Below are 22592 nucleotides of genomic sequence, written 5' to 3' on the forward strand. Positions count from 1 at the left end.
GATTCACCTGGTCCTACTCCAAATCCCATGCCACTTTCCTTGACATTGACCTCCACCTGTCCAATGGCCAGCTTCACACGTCCGTCCACATCAAACCCACCAACAAGCAACAGCACCTCCATTATGACAGCTGCCACCCATTCCACATCAAATGGTCCCTTCCCTACAGCTTAGGTCTTCGTGGCAAACGAATCTGCTCCAGTCCGGAATCCCTGAACCATTACACCAACAACCTGACAACAGCTTTCGCATCCCGCAACTACCGTCCCTACCTGGTACAGAAGCAAATAACCAGAGCCACTTCCTCATCCTCTCAAACCCAGAACCTCCCACAGAAGAACCACAAAAGTGCCCCTCTTGTACAGGATACTTTCCGGGACTGGATCAGACTCTGAATGTGGGTCTCCAGCAGGGATACGACTGCCCTGAAATGAGATCCATCCTTCATGAAATTCTCCCCACTCCACCAAGAGTGTTTTTCCGCCATCCACCTAACCTTCGTAACCTCTTAGTTCATCCCTATGAAATCCCCAAACCACCTTCTCTACCCTCTGGTTCCTACCCTTGTAACCGCCCCCGGTGTAAAACCTGTCCCATGCACCCTCCCACCACCACCTACTCCAGTCCTGTAACCCGGAAGGTGTACACGATCAAAGGCAGAGCCACGTGTGAAAGCACCCACGTGATCTACCAACTGACCTGCCTACACTGTGAAGCTTTCTATGTGGGAATGACCAGCAACAAACTGTCCATTCGCATGAATGGACACAGGTAGACAGTGTTTGTTGGTAATGAGGATCACCCTGTGGCTAAACATGCCTTGGTGCACGGCCAGAACATCTTGGCACAGTGTTACACCATCAGGGTTATCTGGATACTTCCCACTAACACCAACCTGTTAGAACTCTGGAGATGGGAACTTGCCCTTCAGTGTATCCTCTATCTCGTTATCTGCCAGGCCTCAATCTCCGCTAATTTCTATTTTCATTTTGCTGCCGCTCATACCTCACCTGTCTTTCAACATCATCTTTGCCTCTTTACTTCCGCCTCGACTGACATCTCTGCCCAAACTCTTTGTCTTTACAAATGTCTGCTTGTGTCTGTGTATATGCGGATGGATATGTGTGTGTGCGAGTGTATACCTGTCCTTTTTTCCCCCCTAAGGTGTCTTCCGCTCCCAGGATTGGAATGACTCCTTACCCTCTCCCTTAAAACCCACATCCTTTCATCTTTCCCTCTCCTTCCCTCTTTCCTGACGAAGCAACCAGGGGTTGCGAAAGCTCGAATTTTGTGTGTGTGTTTGTGTGTTTTTTATTGTGCCTATCTACCAGTGCTTTCCCGTTTGGTAAGTCATGGAATCTTTGTTTTTAATATATTTTTCCCATGTGGAAAACCAAAGAAGAAGACGCAGAAATGTCAACAGGCAAAAGTCAGTAGAGATTTCTGCATCTATAAAAAGATCGTTGCGGGAAGCATACAGCTTCCACCATTATACCTCAATGAAAGGTCTTGTTGAGATTCTGAGTAATGCTGGTCCTGCATAAAGTCACCAAGCAGGTTGAAGGCTTCTATCCAGTCACTGATCATCCAGTCTGGTGTGGCAACGAAAAACAGGAAAAGGAAAGCTGAAATTCTAAATTTTGCTTTTAAAAAATCATTCATCCTGAAAGACTGTATAGACATACCATCATTTGACCATTACCCAGCTTCCTGTACGGAGGACTTAGTAAAGAGTTCAAAACAAACGAGTCGTCAAGTCTAGATGGAATCCCAATTCCGTTTTACAGAGAGTACTCAATGTGACTGGCCTGTTATTTAGCTTGCATTTATTGTGAATGTCTCGGCCTATGAAAAGTGTCAAGTGACTAGGGAAAAGTGCAGGCGACTCCTGTGTATAAAGAAGTGTGAAAGAGTGGACCTACGAAATTACAGACTGATATCTGTAACGTCAGTTTGCTGCAGGATTTCTGAACATATTATAAATTCAAATATAATAAATTTCCTCGAGACAGAAAGTCTTCTGTGAGCAAATTGACACAGATTTAGATAGCATTCTTCATGCGAAACTCACCTTGTGCTTATCTCATCCTGTTAACCACAGGTGAACGGCAAGAGGCAGATTCCATATTCCTCGATTTCCATAAAAGGTTTGACATAGTGGCCCCCTGCAGACTGTTCAAATATGAGTGTATGGGTAAGGTTCCTGAGTATGTGAGTGGCTCAAGACTTCTTAAGGAATAGAATACAGCCGGTTTTCATCAATGGTAAGTGTAAATCAGAGAGAAGGGCAGCATCGGGAGTGCCCCAGGGAAGTGGGATAGGACTGCTCGTTCTGTGTATACAAAAATGACCTGGCAGAGTGAACAGCAATCTATGGCTGTTGCTAATGACACTGCAGTGTACAAAATATTGATTAAATCACGACTCTAACGTTGCAAACAAACATAAAATGGAAACAGCACATAAGGATGGTGGAACGGAATTGTACACAGAAATGGGTAAAAAAGGTGAAAATTATTATTGTATTCTACTTCCAACCTTTTAACCCAGCCTCAAGCAACCGTGTGAGCAGTTACATAAACTACTCCACAGTACTTGTGGCCGGCTCCCGTGCTATTATGCTGAGCTAGGGACACCGCCACAAAACTGCCGAGTGAGAGACGCCAACTTTCTGCCACAAACCCATGAATGGGAGGATCGGATGCCGTCATGCAAAGTAGCGGCCACAACAGTGGATCGTTCTCTCACCTGCCAGCTGCCTTACCCTCTGGACGTGTCCACCAGTCCTTCCTATTGAGGGCAAAATGCTCTTTCTGACCCATAAACTGTTCACTCTGCAGGCGTAGCCAGTTTTCGTGAATATTGTATACCTTAGTGGTAGTTCTTGGGAATAAAACCCATTTTTCTCTAAATTTGGCATTTCTCAGTTTATGTGTAGGTGAAAACTCCCTGGAAGCCCACCTGAACTCCTGATACCATCCTGACATGTATGTAAGGCAAATTATGACTTCAGAGAATTTTAGGAAAGTGTAGCTCATCTATGAAGAAGACTATATATAGAACACTAGTGTGTCCCATTCCTGAGTACTGCTCAAGTGTTCAGGATCCTCACCAGGTAGGATTACATCTACATCTACATCCCTACTCCACAAGCCACCTGACGGTGTGTGGCGGAGGGTACCTTGAGTACCTCTATCGGTTCCCCCCTTCTATTCCAGTCTCGTATTGTTTGTGGAAAGAAAGATTGTCGGTATGTCTCTGTGTGTGCTCTAATCTCTCTGATTTTATCCTCATGGTCTCTTCGCAAGATATATGTAGGAGGGAGCAATATACTGCTTGACTCTTTGGTGAAGGTATGTGCTCGAAACTTAAAACAAAAGCCCATACCGAGCTACTGAGCGTCTCTCTTGCAGAGTCTTCCACTGGAGTTTATCTATCATCTCTGTAATGCTTTCGCGATTGCTAAATGATCTTGTAACGATGTGTGCCCCGACCGGGACATGAACCCGAGATCTCCTGCTTACATGGCAGACGCTCTATCCATCTGAGCCACCGAGGACACAGAGGATAGCACGACTGCAGGGATTTATCTCTGGCACGCCTCCCGCGATACCCACATTCTCAACGTATTGTCCCGCACTACATTCGTAGTGCCCCCACCCATTATACTCATTACTCGCGGCGCATTGCCGATTCCTGTAAGAGTTCGGGCACTGTTAGTGCATTCGCACAGAAGAAGATGGTCAAGTGGCCGGTGAGTCTTAACTATATATATGTCTGAAAGAACAGATACCATCTTAGTATAATCACAGCATTTACCTGGGAACCCTTGTCTATGGCCCTCCGAGTCTCGTGGACGAATAGCACGAGCTGGGTTTCACACGATTGTCTTTTTCGAAACCCATGCTGATTCCTACAGAGTCTAGTCTCCAGAAAAGTCATTATACTCGAACACAATACGTGTTCCAAAATTTTACAACTGATCAACGTTAAGAGATATAGGTTTATAGTTCTGCACATCTGTTCGACGCCCCTTCTTGAAAATGGGGATGACCTGTGCCCTTTTCCAATCCTTTGGAATGCTATGCTCTTCTAGAGACCTACGGTACATCGCTGCAAGAAGGGGGCAAGTTCCCTCACGTACTCTGTGTAAAATCGAACTGGTATCCCATCAGGTCCAGCGGCCTTTCCTCTTTTGGGCCATTTTAATTGTTTTTCTATCCCTCTGTCACCATTTCGATATCTACCATTTTGTCATCTGTGCGACAATCTAGAGAAGGAACTACGTGCAGTCTTCCTCTATGAAACAGCTTTGGAGAAAGACATTTAGTATTTTGGGCTTTAGTCTGTCATCCTCTGTTTCAGTACTATTTTGGTCACAGAGTGTCTGGACATTTTGTTTTGATCCATCTACCGGTTTGACATAAGCCCAAAATTTCTTAGGATTTTCTGCCAAGTTAGTACATAGAACTTTACTTTAATGGAAGGCATCGAAGCAATTCAGATGTGTGCTGCTAGATCTGTTACTGGTAGGTTTGATCTACATACATGCATTACAGAGATGTTTTGTGAATTCAAATTGGAATCTCTGCAGGGGAAACAATGTATTTTTTGCAAAACAATATTGAGGAAATTTAGACCAGGTAAGAAAATCAGGGCTTGCACAGAGGTGTGTGTGTGTGTGTGTGTGTGTGTGTGGGCGGGGGTGTTTGTTTCTTAGGCAACATGCTCCTTTCTATGGGTATCCAATGAGTGAACCTCATGAGCTACTGAACACTCCTCCAACTTATTTAGTGAGTAACAGAAGAGAGAACAAAATAGAATGTTGTGTGGAACACGAATTTACGTATTAGTTTTACAAAAGCAAAAACATTCAAGTTTCTCTTCACAACAAAATCAAACATAATTTCTCTAGTACAATAAATTTATTTACACTAATAATAAGTCACAAACTCATACCTGAGCCACATCACATTCATTTTCAGTATGTCTACATTATTGATGCAGCACTGCTACGTCCTTTCCGCTTATGTACAGAGTAATGTACAATGACAGTCTTTTACATATTGACAGCCGCTTTCGTGCTCAGTCCAGCAAGAACAAAGCTGTTCAGTTTATCACATTAAATTCCATCACATTTCTTAATTGAAGCCCATTCACAGAAATTTACATGACAGAATAATTACATTTTGTATCATTATTCAGTCATCATCAGAGAGGGGAAAAGGCAGCTGTTACACAGTAAAGCATCCTCTTATATTATTATATGAGGGTAAATATTAAATTACAGCCTTAGATTTTTTTGTAATACAGCTCTGCACAATGAGGGCTTATAATGCTAATGAAGAGGTCCAACAGCTAAATAACACTGATAAAGAGGTTTCCTTTAACTTACACTTACGACTAATTACCATAAGTAATATCACAAAACCACCAAACATTTTGGTATTTGGGAAGAACACAGCAATGAATAAATCTAAAAAAAGTTTTATAACACTTTCTAAAAGATTTTGAACACTGGGAGCAACTGTTCCATGACAACTATTTCTTATTCAAAATTAATGGATAACAAATGAATGGTGAATTAAAAGAATAATGTTTTGCATTAAAATACTTCGACATTAAGGAGACAGATTCTGTAGCACACCAATACAGACATTTCCAAAAATGAAACAAATGAATAAATAAATGAATGGTGGGCTCCATGTGGTTCGCAAGTCATGCAGCGACCATAAACCATAAAATTACCAAAGATGCAGCAACCAGTCACAAAATCATGTTTTATTTATTCTCTTCTGCAAATAGATTTCAACTGATTAACAGCCATCATCGGTGCTTTCAACCAATATGTGCCCTGAGTAGTAATACCTGTGCTTAAGACAGTATTACTACTCAGGGCACATATTGGTTGAAAGCACCGATGGTGGCTGTTAATCAGTTGAAATCGATTTGCAAAAGTGAATAAATAAAACATGATTTTGTGACTGGTTGCTGCATCTTTGGTAAGAATAAATACATTTTAAAATGGAGGGTCTTTAATTTGAAATACTGTTTGGTAAGCTCATCATAAAACTCCTGCAGGCGAAATAACTGCATTCCACTTTGCTAATGATAAGACTTGGACAATTTACATTTATATATGAAATAAAAGTAGAAAAATACTGATATACCACTTACTGTATTTAAAATAGAACCATATTACTGAATATTTATTGCTCGCCCCACCCCCCCTCCAGAAACAGCCTACTGTAATATGAATTACACACTCCTTAAACTTCAATTTATTATCACATACATTACCACAGCAACCATTAGACCTCAACTCTGAAAAATTTGCGAGACACGAGGCACATTACTATGACAGATGCATCAGTATTTTCTTCAGAATGCATCTGCCGTAGCACATTTAACGAAGAATGTTACCAAAGACCAGCTAGATCTTAGTGATGAAGGTTTTACACAGTAAACTCACGGGCATATAAAGTTTACAATTAACAATCTGTCATTTTCAATCAGATCAGCGTGTAAATATTCATATTAGAGGCATGCAATATTATCTAATCACAGCAAATACTGCTACCTAAAAATATAAAATTACTACAAAGAATTCTTGCATGTTTATAAAATCTTTTCTACAAGAGGCTGTTTATTTTATCACACTTGGGAAAGCTTCAGAATAAAAAGTGCCTGCACCACTAAATGTGAAAGGGCACACTGCACAATGTACACATATAACAACGGCATTATATTCTGTGTCAACTAAATGCTTTTACAGCTAACACACCAAATATAATTTCCACAGGAACTGAAACAACAAAATTAATGTTATAAATAAGACAAAAAAGTTTTCTGATCCTTTGTCTGTTTCTGAAACTACACACAGAAATAACTGCAACTATAGTACCTCTCCAATGGAACAAAATGCTGCAGTATAGAAAACAATTGTGTGATAAAAATACTTTGTGTACACAATTTTTTTACATTTGAATCATGACAAACATTCCCATCTTTAGCACCCATTTAATAGAATACTTTCATTTCGGACTGTCGGAAATGCTATTCATTTAATATTTACTTCTGTACAGAAAGGGCTTTCCCGAAGTAATATCGAAAATGGTACGACCTTTAAATATAAAATGTCATGTTACTTAAATGAAAAATACATTACTAGAGATGAGAAAATATATGTAATTCAGCAGTACTGGCATAATGTGCTAATGTGGCACAGAAAGAGACTTTCAGGAACTATATACTCTGTACAAATGTGTAAATTTTGCCCCTGCCACATCACACAGCTGCAAGATCAGTATCAAAAACTGAATGTACAGCAAAGGGGAAAACTTTTACAGAAACACAGGCATGTGTTATTGCACAGAAGTTTCTTTTGCCTAGTTTGTGCACAGTGAGCCTGGGTCACAATGGAGGAAAAATTAAAAAGGAAACAGTGCGCCTACGTGGACGCCGCCGTCACAGCCGACTTGGAGCACTTGGCAACGTGATCCGAAGCCGTGGCCTGCTTGCAGTTCTCTGCAGGTGGCCCCGGTCGCAGCGGGTACGCCCCGCTCTCGCTGCCCAGAGAAATACCCTGCTGTGGCCTGGCCAGAGAGACTTGCGGCAAGGCAGTTCGCGAAGATGGCTGTGGCACTGTGGTTTCTTGCAGACGTGCAAAGCAGCCCGTGCAAACTCGCACGGGGTCATATAATTGTTCATTTGGCAGAGGCATCACAAATTCTGAGCAGTCGTAGCAAAATATCTTCCCGCAGTTCCTGAAAAAAGATTAATTCTTATGTAAATACAGCAATATCAGTGAACGTAAAAGTGAACCTATTGATCAACTTGGAAATAATGTGGAAAACATGTACAATAATTCCAATTTCCTGTTTTGGTGTACACGTTTTATTTGAGAATGTTGAACACTTAGCACAATCCTGTGGAAAGCGTGATTAATGATCAGTCTGATCTAAAACTACCCAAGTTCTACAATGGGTTTCTTCAGTTACTTGATTTATTGCATTAATAATGCATGAGCAAAATAAGTGCCACACAAGTTATCTTATTAATATTAATAAATTAGAATATTTTATGGCAGCTGTTGTTGCTCATGCATTATTAATATAATAAATCTAGTAACTGAAGAAACCTCATGCAGAACTTGTTCTCTTTTAGAAAAGATTGGCCATTAACCACATTTTAACCAGGATTGTGCTAAGTCTATGTGTGCGTGAGAAAGAGAGAGAGAGAGAGAGAGAGAGAGAGAGAGAGAGCACCATCCAAATGTTTTTAGAGACCCTCCGTGTCATATGGAAGAATTCTCTGTGCAGTGATAGACAATTCGAAGAGCCAATGTACATACGTAGGTTTAAAGAGCAGCAGAGCCATCAGTATTCGTAACGCGTGTGAGATTTACACTATGTGATCAGAAGTATCTGGACACCCCCAAAAACATATGTTTTTCATATTAGGTGCATTATGCTACCACCTAATGCCAGGTTCTCAATATTAGTGACCTCAGTAGTTATTAGATACTGCGAGAGAGCAGAATGAGGCGCTCCACAGAACTCACGGACTTTGAATGTGGTCAGGTGATTGGGTGTAACTTGTGTCATAAGTCTGTACGCGAGATTTCTACACTCCTAAACATCTCTAGATCCACCGTTTCCGATGTGATAGTGAAGTGGAAACATGAAGGGACACGTACAGCACAAAAGCATACAGGCCGACCTCGTCTGTTGACTGACAGGGACCGCCGACAGTTGAAGAGGGTCGTAATGTGTAATAGGCAGACTTCTATCCAGACCGTCATCCTGGAATTCCAAACTGCATCAGGATCCACTGCAAGTACTATGACAGCTAGGCGGGAGGTGAGAAAACTTAGATTTCATGGTCGAGCAGCTACTCATAAGCCACACATCATGCCGGTAAATGCTAAACGACGCCTCGCTTGGTGTAAGAAGTGTAAACATTGGACGATTGAACAGTGGAAAAATGTTGTGTGGACTGATGAATCACAGTACACAATGTGACAAACCGATGGCGGGGTGTGGATATGGCGAATGTCCAGAGAACATCATCTGCCAGCATGTGTAGTGTCAACAGTAAAAATTCGGAAGCAGTGGTGTTATGGTGTGGTCGTGTTTTTCATTGAGGGGGCGTGCAACCCTTGTTGTTTTGTGTGGCACTATGACAGCACAGGCCTACATTGATGTTTTGAGCACCTTCTTGCTTCCCCGCTGTTGACGAGCAATTCGGGGATGGCGATTGCATCTTTCAACACGATCGAGCACCTGTTCATAATGCACGGCCCGCGGCAGGCAGAGTGGTTACATGACAGTAACATCCCTGTAATGGACTGGCCTGCACAGAGTCCTAACCTGAATCCTGCAGAACACCTTTGGGATGTTTTGGAGTGCTGACTTTGTGCCAGGCCTCACTGACTGTGTGAAGGCATTGCTAATTATGCATATAAAACTTTTTTCGTGATTTTCTTTAGATTTCTAGTGTTTTTCTTTTGTTCATATGGGCATTTCTAATTGTGATTATGTAACATTCTACTGTGGTTTTTAAATGTAAAGATGCAATTGTGATCATTTTGTTTCCCAATGGATAAATATGTTTCTTTCTTTGTACCTGTGGTAAAGTTTGTAAAGTTCTCTTTTGGAATATTATTAATTGTGAAAAATGCAGTCAATAACATTTATAAAAATGTAAGTGATTTACGATAACAATATAACATCTATAGACAGGGGACAATGATAGTGATATCGATAGTCGAAAGGTTGTTTTGTAGTACGTGGGATGACGGATGGTGTGTCTGTGAAGCGTGTGCAGAAAAATAGTACTGTGTTTTATGAAAAGCATACGTAATTGTACAGACCGTGATACTGAACTATCAGATTGTTAATTCTCTTTACCACTGCGGTATGTAATGCCATCACCAGCGAACTTTAAGAGCAAATAAACCGGACTGTGGAAGTGCCGCTAACAATACTTTGTTGTGGACGACACGAACAGTGCTTTTATGCGAATGAACTTTGCTGGTATTGGATTTGGGTGGTGGAACTGTTGTCTACCACATTCTATCAAGCCGTGAAAGTGAAGACTTTAATTAGCTGTGCAATATAAATGACTTTCAGTGACGTTGTCGAAGTTTGAAACATGAGAACAGAGTGGACGTTGTTTATGGTGTGCTTCACACACAAGAACAATTCTATGAACTGTGTATTTGTGGCTAAGACTATATGAATGTGACGAACTGTGTAATTATGGACGATAGCGTCACGGACAGTGCATAAAGTGTAGAGCGATGTCTACGTAATGTACTTTGAAAGGGAGGACATGTCAACAACGGTCGTATACTGGCGTCTTGTGGTTTGTTAATCACCATGGGGTTAATGATACAGCTGTGCCGGAACTTTATTGCGTTTCGCCGGAGAATATTAACCAGTGGAACTGCCTGTATCCTGCTCTCATCATCGTAAACCCCCCGACATCGTGCTGCCCAACGCAACGCTTCGTATGCAACAAAAAGTTAAGAGATTTCGCCGAACGCTATCCCCTGACCTAGAAACTTTCTTTCTCTATTAAAAGTATAAGAATTACAGACTCTATTCAAATAAATTCTTTGTTTAGTTTATGTTTGCTTTCTGCTAATGAAATAAAATTACAATCAGTGAATTAAAAGTTGCCTGGTAGTCATTGTTGAAACACCAGTAAATATAAACTTCTTCCTCTCATTAGAACTAATTCTCCTCACATGTCAAAATTACTGTAGTTATTTTATGTAGTTTTATGTATTGTTATGAGACTAGATATATGACAGTGACTAATAAGAGTATTTTGTCGCGAAATATGGCTTCGCGCGAAAATTACGGCGACCGCCATAATTGCTTGCGTTCTGACCAATAACGTAAAACCTGCTATTCCTGTATTGGTGCATTTCCTGACGTGAGTGTGAATTATAAATGTCAGCTGTCAAATCACGTAGGGACTGTTTACCAAGTAATAAAAGTTTTTGATATTATATTGCTACAAGTCATAGTATTAAGAGACACTGGTTGTACTCAAAATTGGGTAGATGTATGGTGAACCCCCCCAGTGTTCATGCAATTATTAACAGTATTGTGTGTGTTGCACGAAATTTTGTCACTTTTTGTAATTCCTTTCAGATATTGTCTTAGATGTCTTTGAAGTTTCAGAGAATATATACACAATTCTGTTGGGTCAGGTTAATTTCAGAGCAGTTTCTCGTGAATATTAGAGTTTTCAGTTCATAAACAAAGTGGGATCGTGACCAATTGAGAAGTATAACAAAGAGTGTGGTTTTCTAACTAGAATTTTGGATGACTTCACAGTTCAGATTTTGATAATTATTTTTCCTGTGGGTTGAGGTCATCACATAGGTACACCTACATCTACATCCATACTCCGCAAGGCACCTGACAGTGTGTGGCGGAGGGTACCTTGAGTACCTCTATTGGTTCTCCCTTCTATTCCAGTCTCATATTGTTTGTGGAAAGAAAGATTGTCTTTATGCCTCTGTGTGGGCTCTAATCTCTCTGATTTTATCCTCATGGTCTCTTCGCAAGATATACGTAGGAGGGAGCAATACACTGCTGGACTCCTCAGTGAAGGTATGTTCTCGAAACTTCGACAAAAGCCCGTACCAAGCTACTGAGCATCTCTCCTGCAAAGTCTTCCACTGGAGTTTATCTAGCATCTCTGTAACGCTTTCGCAACTACTAAATGATCCTGTAACGAAGTGTGCTGCTCTCCGTTGGATCTTCTCTATCTCTTCTATCAACCCTATCTGGTACGGATCTCACTCTGCTGAGCAGTATTCAAGCAGTGGGCGAACAAGTGTACTGTAACCTACTTCCTTTGTTTTCGGATTGCATTTCCTTAGGATTCTTCCAATGAATCTCAGTCTGGCATCTGCTTTACCAACGATCAACTTTATGTGATCATTCCATTTTAAATCACTCCTAATGCCTGCTCTCAGATAATTTATGGAATTAACTGCTTCCAGTTGCTGACCTGCTATATTATATGATCATTCGATTTTAAATCACTCCTAATGCCTGCTCTCAGATAATTTATGGAATTAACTGCTTCCAGTTGCTGACCTGCTATATTAGAGCTAAATGAGAAAGGATCTTTCTTTCTATGTATTTGCAGCACATTACACTTGTCTACATTGAGATTCAATTGCCATTCCCTGCACCATGCGTCAATTCACTGCAGATCCTCCTGCATTTCAGTACAAATTTCCATTGTTACAACCTCTCAATATACTACAGCAACATCCGCAAAAAGCCTCAGTGAATTTCTGATGTTATCCACAAGGTCATTTATGTATATTGTGAATAGCAACGGTCCTACGACACTCCCCTGCAACACACCTGAAATCACTCTTACTTCGGAAGACTTCTCTCCATTGAGAACGACATGCTGCGTTCTGTTATCTAGGAACTCTTCAATCCAATCACACAATTGGTCTGACAGTCCATATGCTCTTACTTTGTTCATTAAACGACTGTGGGGAACCGTATCAAATGCCTTGCAGAAACATGGCATCTACCTGGGAACCCGTGTCTATGGCCCTCTGAGTCTTGTGGACAAAGAGCGTGAGCTAGGTTTCACACAATCGTCTTTTTCAAAACCCATGCTGATTCCTACAGAGTAAATTTCTAGTCTCCAGAAAAGTCATTATACCGAACATAATACATGTTCCAAAATTCTACAACTGATCGACGTTAGAGATATAGGTCTATAGTTCTGCACATCTGTTCGATGTCCCTTCTTGAAAATGGGGATGACCTGTGCCCTTTTCCAATCTTTTGGAACACTATGCTCTTCTAGAGACCTACGGTACATCACTGCAAGAACGGGGGGGGAGGGGGGGGGGGGGGGGAGTTCCTTCGTGTATTCTGTGTAAAATCGAACTGGTATCCCATCAGGTCCAGAGGCCTTTCCTCTTTTGAGCGATTTTAATTGTTTTTCTATTTTCTGTCGTCTATTTCTATATCTACCATTTTGTCATCTGTGCAACAATCTAGGGAGGAAACTACAGTGCAGTCTTCCTCTGTGAAACAGATTTGGAAAAAGACGTTTAGTATTTCGGCCTTTAGTCTATCATCCTCTGTTTCAGTACCATTTTGGTCACAGTGTGTCTGGACATTTTGTTTTGATCCACCTACCGCTTTGACATAAGACCAAAATTTCTTCGGATTTTCTGCCAAGTCAGTACATAGAACTTTACTTTCGAATTTATTGAACACCTCTCGCATAGCCCTCCTCACACTACATTTTGCTTCGCATAATTTTTGTTTGTCTGCAAGGCTTTGGCTATGTTTATGTTTGCTGTGAAGTTCCCTTTGCTTCCATAGCAGTTTTCTAACTCGGTTGTTGTACCACGATGGCTCTTTTCCATCTCTTACGATCTTGCTTGGCACATACTCATCTAATGCATATTGTAACATGGTTTTGAACTTTGTCCACTGATCCTCAACACTATCTGTACTTGAGATAAAACTTTTGTGTTCAGCCGTCAAGTACTCTGAAATCTGCTTTTTGACACTTTCGTTAAACAGAAAAATCTTCCTGCCTGTTTTAATACTGCCGCATATCGTCATTGCGACAGCTAAAAATTGGGACATTTCATAATGAGTGGTACTAATGTACACAGGGTGTTAAATGAAAAATGTTAAATATTTTGACAGCTGGTAATACCACCGAAACGAGAAAAAAGTCCAGTAAATATGGGAGCAAAAATGTGTATCTTGAGAGATATGAACACTATTTCAGTAGAAGAGATGTGTTTCACAGTAACAAAGATGAACAAGTGCTCCTAACTCTGAAGGTATTTATTTTAGCGCCAGTGTTTACTAGACTCTTTTTCTTATTTTGGTAGGTACCTCTCAAAATATTCAACACTTTTTTTTAAATACCCTGTACATACACACTGAAGGACTTAGTTTTATGAAAATGAATATATCTTTGGATTTAATAAAGTATAGCCCCTTTGTGTTTACATTAAATTTCAGACACACTTATGTGCAAGATTAGTGAGAGGGTAGCGAATTAAGTCATTATGAATATTATTATTATTATTATTATTATAGTTGAAACTTCCTGGCAGGTTAAAACTGTGTGCCGGACCGAGACTCGAACTCGGGACCTTTGCCTTTCGCGGGCAAGTGCTCTACCAACTGAGCTACCCAAGCACGTCTCACACCCCGTCTTCACAGCTTTAATTCCGCCAGTACCTCGTCGTCGTATTACAGTTATTACTAACATTATGAAAGTATCCATTTTCTTACACACTTAAAATTTTTTCCAATAGCGGCGGCTAAGAAATATGGCTTACAACTAAGTAGACACAAAGGAGACTGTTGAGGCTTTCCAGAATGGCGATGCTAGTATAAATGACACATGCAGGAAGAATGACGTTCCAAACCCCAGTTTGCAGACGAGACCTCTTCTGAAAACGTGAAATCAGGTGACGGTTTCATGAAATTTGGACGTGGTACAGACCAACTTGCGGAGTTTGTGGACCAACCGGAGTGTCACACATCCTGCTACTTGGATTTAGCAGGAGCAAATGGGATCACAAACAGATTTAAAAACAGCATGGCAGGAAAACAGTGTTATTACAGCTTCGTGCCTGGGCATTCTGAATTATCTCTGTGCCAAACAGGAGCGACTTCAGCAGTTACAGCATTCGGCTTCAACAAAGAAACCATTTTGAGGCTACGCAGACATTCAATATGGACAGGACTAGGTATCCACAGCAGAGAAACTTTGAAAGATCACTGCACGAACACGGAAGCACCAAGTGGTGACTATAACTAGTTCAGAAAGGGCGGGAGGGAGGGGGGGGGGGACGCCACATGTGTCTGCTTTTGATGGCTTCTGTGTGCATGTGCCTCTAATGCTAGTATTTAAGAGAAACAGATTTTCTGACAATTTAAAACTGAAGCTCTACCTGGCACCAAATTTGCTGTTTCAGCCAGTGGTTGGATGACTAGTGAATTGTTTATCCAGTGAATGGAGCACTTCATTGAAACAAAAAATCCAATTCTAACACAAAGGTTTATGCAGCACATAAGCCACTAGACTTTGCATTTTAAGCCACTTGCAACTTATTACAACAAAACAGCTGACAAATGGCTTCCCACAAACCCTGATAACAATATTAGTCGCTTCTCCAAAAAAGGAATCTGGCCACTGGATCCACACATATTTTTCAGGACTCTTACTTCATGGAATCTAAATGCAATCCAGAATCAGAAGCTGGAAACGGGGAAGAAGAAATGATTGGACTGGCAACGAAAAGACTCCCAGGGAATCGAGACAAACTAAAGGAAATTAAGTATTCCTGAATCTTTCAACTTCCACAAAACAAACCTGTAGTATATGAGTGTCAATAGACCTGCAAGATATCCGCCCTTTCCCAACTAAAAATGTCTTCACTTCGAGCTGGTTCTGCATGATCTGCAAAGTCAATGAGGACACTGAAGTGATTAAGTTGACAAAATGCTGTGTAAGATTCTATTCCCTGTGTGCAAAAATAAGTGTGAAGAAAAAAAAAGTATTTTATTGTGAGAGTTGAATCGCTGATTGAGTAGCTATTGCAGAAACTACTCATTGTTAAGTCCAAAAGTAGCCTAATATTTTAGACAATGAATACACATTAAGAGTTTAAATTTATTTATTAATGTCTTAAAATTAAAATAAATATAGGTCATACCTATCAAATTTCTGTATTGCTTGCTACAGTTGCAAAAATCTTTAATGGTGTAACTGATAACCCTAGTGGTACTATTTAGAAGACCTGCTAATAAATTGTACCACTTTGCACCTCTCCACGTAATGTCTATTCTTTTAAATTGCAGAGAATTTATTTTTGAAACTTTTGCTATGTGTACGGGTATACATTCGCGCGCACACACACACACAGGGATATGTGTGTGTGTGCGTGCGAGTGTATACCCGTCCTTTTTCCCCCCCTAAGGTAAGTCTTTCCGCTCCCGGGATTGGAATGACTCCTTACCCTCTCCCTTAAAACCCACATCCTTTCGTCTTTCCCTCTCCTTCCCTCTTTCCTGACGAAGCAACCGTTGGTTGCGAAAGCTAGAATTTTGTGTGTATGTTTGTGTTTGTTTGTGTGTCTATCGACCTGCCAGCACTTTTGTTTGGTGAGTCTCATCATCTTTCTTTTTGGATATATTTTTTGCACGTGGAGTGTGACAGCCTTTTTGTTGTGCCTATCCGCAACTCAACATCTCCGCTGTATGGTGAATAGTAACTTTCATTTTCATAATATTATTCATAGTACATTTAGATAATGTATGTTAGATCTCAGTAATTTCAGAAAAATGCTGAAAGTGGTACAATTTATAAAACTTTGCCCAACCGGGGCATGTTAACAGCATTTCACCTTAACATTTGGCACAGTTCTGACAGAATGAAATTTATATGGCTGCTTCATACATTGTTGCACCTAGATTCCTCCCCATGACCCCCAACTAGCTGAAGCTATTTATCTATTTACAGTAAAACATGTTGATTCTACAATACTTATTTTTTATGTTTTCTCTGAAATAAAACCAATTCCATTACTGATTTCTGAAAAGTTACTAGACAGCGACTCACCTGCAGTGATGTTTGCGACGGCCGAGCCAGAATTCTGTGTCGCACCCCATGCACCGATTGACAGCGTGGTCGGGGACCCACAGGGTGGGCCCGGCATCGCGCTCCTCCAGGTTCTCCCACGAGACGTCAGAAGGCAGGGACTCCCCTGCTGATGGCTGTTCTCCACTGCATACCGACTCTGGCAAGGAGCCCTGCACACGAAATGGACAAGACTGACTTACAAATAGTTTTTGCGAGAACATTACGAGACATACAGAGATGATCCCGTCGAGGCAAATTCTGTATATATTTTCCATTTTAAGAAGAAAGGTAGTTGCCGGTTAAACTGGAACGAGTAACTACGTAAAGCATGCACAAAGACCATGAAGAGAATATACGGCAGGATTATTTCGGAGGAATCCACTGAAGTTTTTTGTTTTCAATCCATCAAAATAAAAATCATCTAAAATTTAAAAATGGAACCGTATCTGCCTATATACATTGCGTTACGTAAGTAGACTCGAATGGAATATCTGACATTGCAAGTTCTCTGTCAACCCACAGGTACACAAGAGCAGACATCTTAGGTAACAGCAACAACATGTGCCCAAATTGCACAGACCAAAGATGCCAGTTATTCCAGAACAAATAATGTTGGTCACATCTTGTCCCCCTCTAACTTCCTTTTCAGTTGGTATTACAATACCGATTATCCATCACAATTACATACAAGTATCTGGCTAGATATACAATAAAAATACAACAGATATACAATAAAGAGTTTAAAACTAAACTCTGAAGTTATTGTTTTACAACTGGGACTCTTTACAGAAAGTCCCTGGCAATAGCCCAATCGTTGCATTTAACAAAGACAACAGACAGGATTTGTTATGAGCGGAAAAATGGGGAGGTCATCATTAGTAACAGATGATACAAAGGGGTTGTGAATCAACAAAATATGATACAGTACAGAGAACAAAGCTCTTGTTCCAATAGCACTGCTCTTGACAAAAAATATTCACTCTTGACAGAAAATATTCATAGTTACAACACAAATTACTTATGACATCTGAAAGCTGAATGCAGTCACAGGATCCTATTCTTTGGGATATGAGTCCACTCTTATGGGAATGAGAACAACTACAATGTTTCTTTAACCTATTAACTGTCTAACACTTTTTCCTTCAATCTACATTTATTTCTGGGTTGCCTAATTGACATAGAGACTGGGGGGGAGAGAAAAAAAACCCTCAAGATAAATGCTACATTTTAGTCGATCCCCAAATGGGGATCATGGCATAATCCACTCTCTTTTTACAGTTTCTTTTTTTTGTGCCAGGAAACAAAGCATTCAATACGGAGTCTCACACTGCACACAGCACACTGCTTCTTTGCATTTTTAATTTCACATTTTCTTTCTTTCCCCAATGTGATGCATTCAATCGAGTGTCTGGTTCGAAAAGTCCTGAATTCAACTGGAACAAGTGAAATGGATGCCTTCGGGTACTATGGACATCTTCCCCATTTTGGATGAGAAGCAGCAGATGATTGAGCAGAATATGCCCTTGCCACCATCCTTCTTAACTGGAGCAGCAGAATATTTTGATTTGTGAACCAGTAGATGGCGGGAACAGTATATGACCCATTATTTGAATCTGTATCTGATTCGTTTCCCACAAATGAATTGTTTTAGATAATAGTGTCCATAATATCGAACCATTTTCTCATCAATGCTCAGTCTGTCAAAAATCTAAAATTTCATGAAATTCTTATTCAGCAAGACCATCATGAGAAAGATTCTGAAAAATTTATCCCTTTCTGTTGAGATGTGCATTATCATTGGTACATGATTTTCAGATACCTGTTGCGGATCATAGTGTTGTACACACATTCAAGTCCTCATCTTCATTCCAATATAACTGTTCCTGTGGGAGACCATGCTATCCAATGAAGACCAGTATGTCTAAGAACTGTTTTATACATTCACTGGATCAAAGGTGTGATTACTGTTCTGTGTAGCATACAGGACACTTTCAAGGGCACTTGAGTCCAGTACTCCTTGATCAAAAATCTCTTCAAAGCAATCAACTACAGACTTTACTTCCAGTGCCACTACCAAATGGCGTTATGGTGTTCAATATCTGCTATGTCAGGGTAGGTTTTACAGTAAGTTGCTTGTTTAGCTGTTCAACTAGAAGTGATATTAGCTTTCATTTTCCTCGTCCTACCTTTCTTCATTAATACGATATTCCAAGCTACCTGGGACATCAACTCTGGAATCATTTCTCAATAGATTTTCGTCGATACCATCACAGTCAGACATCTCACCTACGCGATCTGGAGGGAGCTTGACGTCAAAGGTCTTATTCACTTAACACTCATCATCAGAGAACACCAAGAATTTGGATCATTTACAATTTCTTCAATTTCCCTAACAGAAAGTGCTTTATAGGGACTCATTCTTGTGGAGAAAAGAAAAACAAAATGTTGTTTCAGGCAGGACACACCATGAGCCACAAACGGGGGACGAAAGTCAGAGAACCATCAAGCGAAAGCAAAATAAACGCCGAAAATAAACAATCGATAAACATATTATAAAACCATTTCAGAAAATGCCAGTACACAGAAGAAATTATTTACTTAATAAAATAACTTATGCTGTTTTGAAAATGTTCAACTCTTGTAACTCTGAAAAACTTTTATTTCTTCATACAAATAATTCTGTACAGTTCACTTCTTTAAAAACTGACTATCAGTGCAAAAGCTTCACAAAAGTCTAGATAACCATGAAAAATATAGTAACAATTGCCAATATAATGAAAAATGCAAAATTTCCATTACAAATCCCCAGATGGGGATCATGGCAGTTAATACGTTAATACTACACATAGACTGAAATAACTTTGTCAGTAAGGTTTCAACGAGCTGAGTGGTACATGCAGCTGATCACAGTTCCTTATCGAGTGCCACGCGCTCACTGCACTGTGCTATTCTGCCACCTTTGCAGAGTCACGTTGAGCACGCCCAGCTGCACACCGGTGTCAATGCTACCACCCCCTGCTACCACACTCTGTCTATCACGAATTACTTTATTCGAGTTACAGTTTTGCTTACATTCAACTATTGAGGATTTTTCAATGTAATTACCTGAGTTTCTATTTGACTACATACTACAATATCATTAACTGACCACTGCTGCTCTAGTCATTCCCTCTCATAAGAAATCTATTACACAACATTTTCAATGAAAATGTCTAGGACTGACTAACAACAATACTATGATGAGGATAGATTGCTACTCACCATATATAGGAGACAGTGAGCTGCAGACAAGTACAACATTTAAGCTTTCAGCCAATGGGCCTTCTTCCGAAGTAGAAAACAGCACAGATACAGACAAGCACAACTCGTACACACATGACCAATGTCTCTAGCCGCTAGGTGGTGGTATTTGGGGGGGAGGGGGTGCTGAAAAGTAGGTAAGGTGAAAAAGACTAGTTTGTGTATTAGTAAGGTAGAAGGCCATTTAGTGCTGCAGTGGGAGCAGGGAAGGGAATAGGTGGCTTGAGGCTAGTAACTAGCAAAGACTGACACCAGCGGGGTTATAGGAACGTAGGATATATTGCAGGAGAAAAGTTTATGTTGGAAGGAAGGATCCAGATCGTGCAGGCTATGAAGCACATTATGTTGGATGCGTGGTCAGCAACTGGCTAGTCTAGCTGTCTCTTGGCCACAGTTTGGCAGTGGTCATTCAGGCGAAAAGGCAGACTGTTAGTTTTCATGCCCGCATAGAAAGTAGTACAGTTGTTGCACTTAGTTTGTAGATCATGTGCCTACTTTCACAGGTGGCCTCACCTTTGGTGGGCAGGAGATGCATGTGACACGACAGGACTGGGGCAGGTTTTGCATCTAGGTCTATTGCAGGAATATGAGCCGTGAGGCAAGAGTTTGAGAACTGGGGTGGAGTAGAATTGGACAAGAATACTGCTAAGGTCCAGCTGGTGGAGGAATACCACTGCGCAATGTGTGTAAAAGATGGTGGGTAGGATATTGCTCGTTTCAGGGCACGATGAGAGGTAGTTGAACCCTGGCAGAGAATGTGATTCTCCTGCTCTGCTCCTGGGTGGTACTGAGTCACGAGTGGGCTGCTCTTTTGTGGCCATACAGTGCATATGTAGGCAGTGACAGGTAACTGGAGAGACAGGGCACAGGAAATATGTTTCTATACAAGGCCTCAGTGACACCCTTCGTAAATTTGTAAAAGGTCTGTTTGTAAATACCGATGCAATTACCTTGGATGGCTGGGGGTGTGGAAGGGACTTCTTGGTGTGGAAAGGGTGGCAGCTGTTCAAGTGGTGGGAATTGCTGACGGTTGGTAGGTTGACATGGGTGGAGGTACTGATGCAGCCATCCTTAAGGTGGGGTGAACACTGAGGATGGTGCCTTGTTGGCTAGAGGAGGAACAGGTGAAATGAAATGGGAAGAAGGTGCTGAAGTTCTGGAGGAATATGAATATGGTGTCCTCACTCTCAGGCCAGATCACAAATATGTCATCATTAAATATGAACCAGGTGAGAGGTTTTGCATTCCGGATGGTCAGGGAGGATTTCTCTAGATGACCCCTGAAAGGCTGGTATAGGATGGTGCCCATCACAGTACCACAATTTTTTTTGTAGGCGAACCCTTCAAACAAGAAGTAATTGTAGTTGAGGATATAGTTGGTCATGGGGACCAGGAAGTTGGCTGTAGGTTTGGAGCCAGTTGGGAACTGGAAAAGATAGTGTTCAATAGTGGTAAACCTACAGGTATTGGGAATGTTAGTGTAGAGACAGGTGGCATCAACAGTGATGAGCAGGGTACCAGGTGGCAAAGGAACAGAAACTGTGGATAATTGGTGGAGGAAACTGTTGGTGTCCTTAATATAGGAGGGTAGGTTATGGGTTATATGATGAAGGTTTTGGTCCTTGATAGCAGTGACTCTCTAAGTGAGGGCACAGTATTTGGCTACAATGGGGTGCCCTGGATGGTTGGGTTTATGGATTTTAAGAAGCATGTAGAAGATATGTGTGTGTGTGAGTGTGGGAGGAGAGGGGGGAGGGAGGGAGGGAGGGAGGGAGGGGGAGAGATAGATAGATAGATAGATAGAGAGAGAGAGAGAGAGAGAGAGAGAGAGAGAGGGGGGGGGAGAAAGAGAGAGAGAGAGAGGGAGAGAGAGAGAGGGGGGAGAGAGAGAGAGGGAGAGAGAGAGGGGGGAGAGAGAGAGAGAGGGAGAGAGAGGGGGGGAGAGAAGGGGAGAGAAAGAGAGAGAGAGAGAGAGAGAGAGAGAGGGAGAGAGAGAGAAAGAGAGCGCGATTTGGGGGAGAGGTTCTGTGGGATGGGAGAAGGGACTGGAAATCCTGTTGGATTTATGGAATGTGGTTTTGTGTCAGGATACATAGGAAGATTAATCTGACACCAGGCAGAGCCGTCTGCCAAGAAATCCCTGCAATTCAAAGTCACAGTGATGGAGGCTTTGTTGGGGCAGAGAGTATTATACAGTCTAGATCAATTTGAGGGTGAGGGAAAAGGGGAAGGGGTAGAGGGGGAGGGAGGCAGAGGGGCTAGGGGTAGGGAGAGGGAGATGTAGGAGGTGGGGGAGAGGGGTGCAGGAGGTGGGGGAGAGGGGTGCAGGAGGTGGGGGAGAGGGGTGCAGGAGGCGGGGGAGAGGGGTGCAGGAGGTCAGGAGATGGGTTGAGGGATGTAGGGGGGGGTGAGGGAGGTAGGAGGGGGGTGAGGGAGGTAGGAGGGGGGTGAGGGATGTAGGAGGGGGGAGGGAGGTAGGAGGGGGGTGAGCAAGGTACGACGGGGGGTGTGAGCGTGGTACGACGAGGGGTGAGTGAGGTACGACGGGGGGTGAGCGAGGTAGGAGGGTGGGTGAGCGAGGTAGGAGGGTGGGTGAGCGAGGTAGGAGGGGGGGTGTG

General features: G+C 41.6%; 1 protein-coding gene across 4 annotated transcripts in view; it reads right to left on the reverse strand.

The window, feature by feature from the left end:
- Window positions 1-4906: 4906 nt before the first annotated feature.
- The window catches only part of LOC126101105 (myotubularin-related protein 3), a 152796-nt gene continuing 135110 nt past the window's right edge, over window positions 4907-22592 (reverse strand). For all 4 annotated transcript variants that reach the window (XM_049911778.1, XM_049911779.1, XM_049911780.1 and 1 more), the window contains 2 exons: window positions 16654-16844; window positions 4907-7766 (listed from right to left, as the gene is read on the reverse strand). In XM_049911778.1, the coding sequence (XP_049767735.1) occupies window positions 7451-7766; window positions 16654-16844 (507 nt within the window). In that variant the 3' untranslated portion in view covers window positions 4907-7450. The remainder of the gene's footprint in view (window positions 7767-16653; window positions 16845-22592) is intronic.

This window comes from Schistocerca cancellata, chromosome 9 (assembly GCF_023864275.1).
Source record: "Schistocerca cancellata isolate TAMUIC-IGC-003103 chromosome 9, iqSchCanc2.1, whole genome shotgun sequence".
In the NCBI taxonomy this organism is placed as follows: domain Eukaryota; kingdom Metazoa; phylum Arthropoda; class Insecta; order Orthoptera; family Acrididae; genus Schistocerca; species Schistocerca cancellata.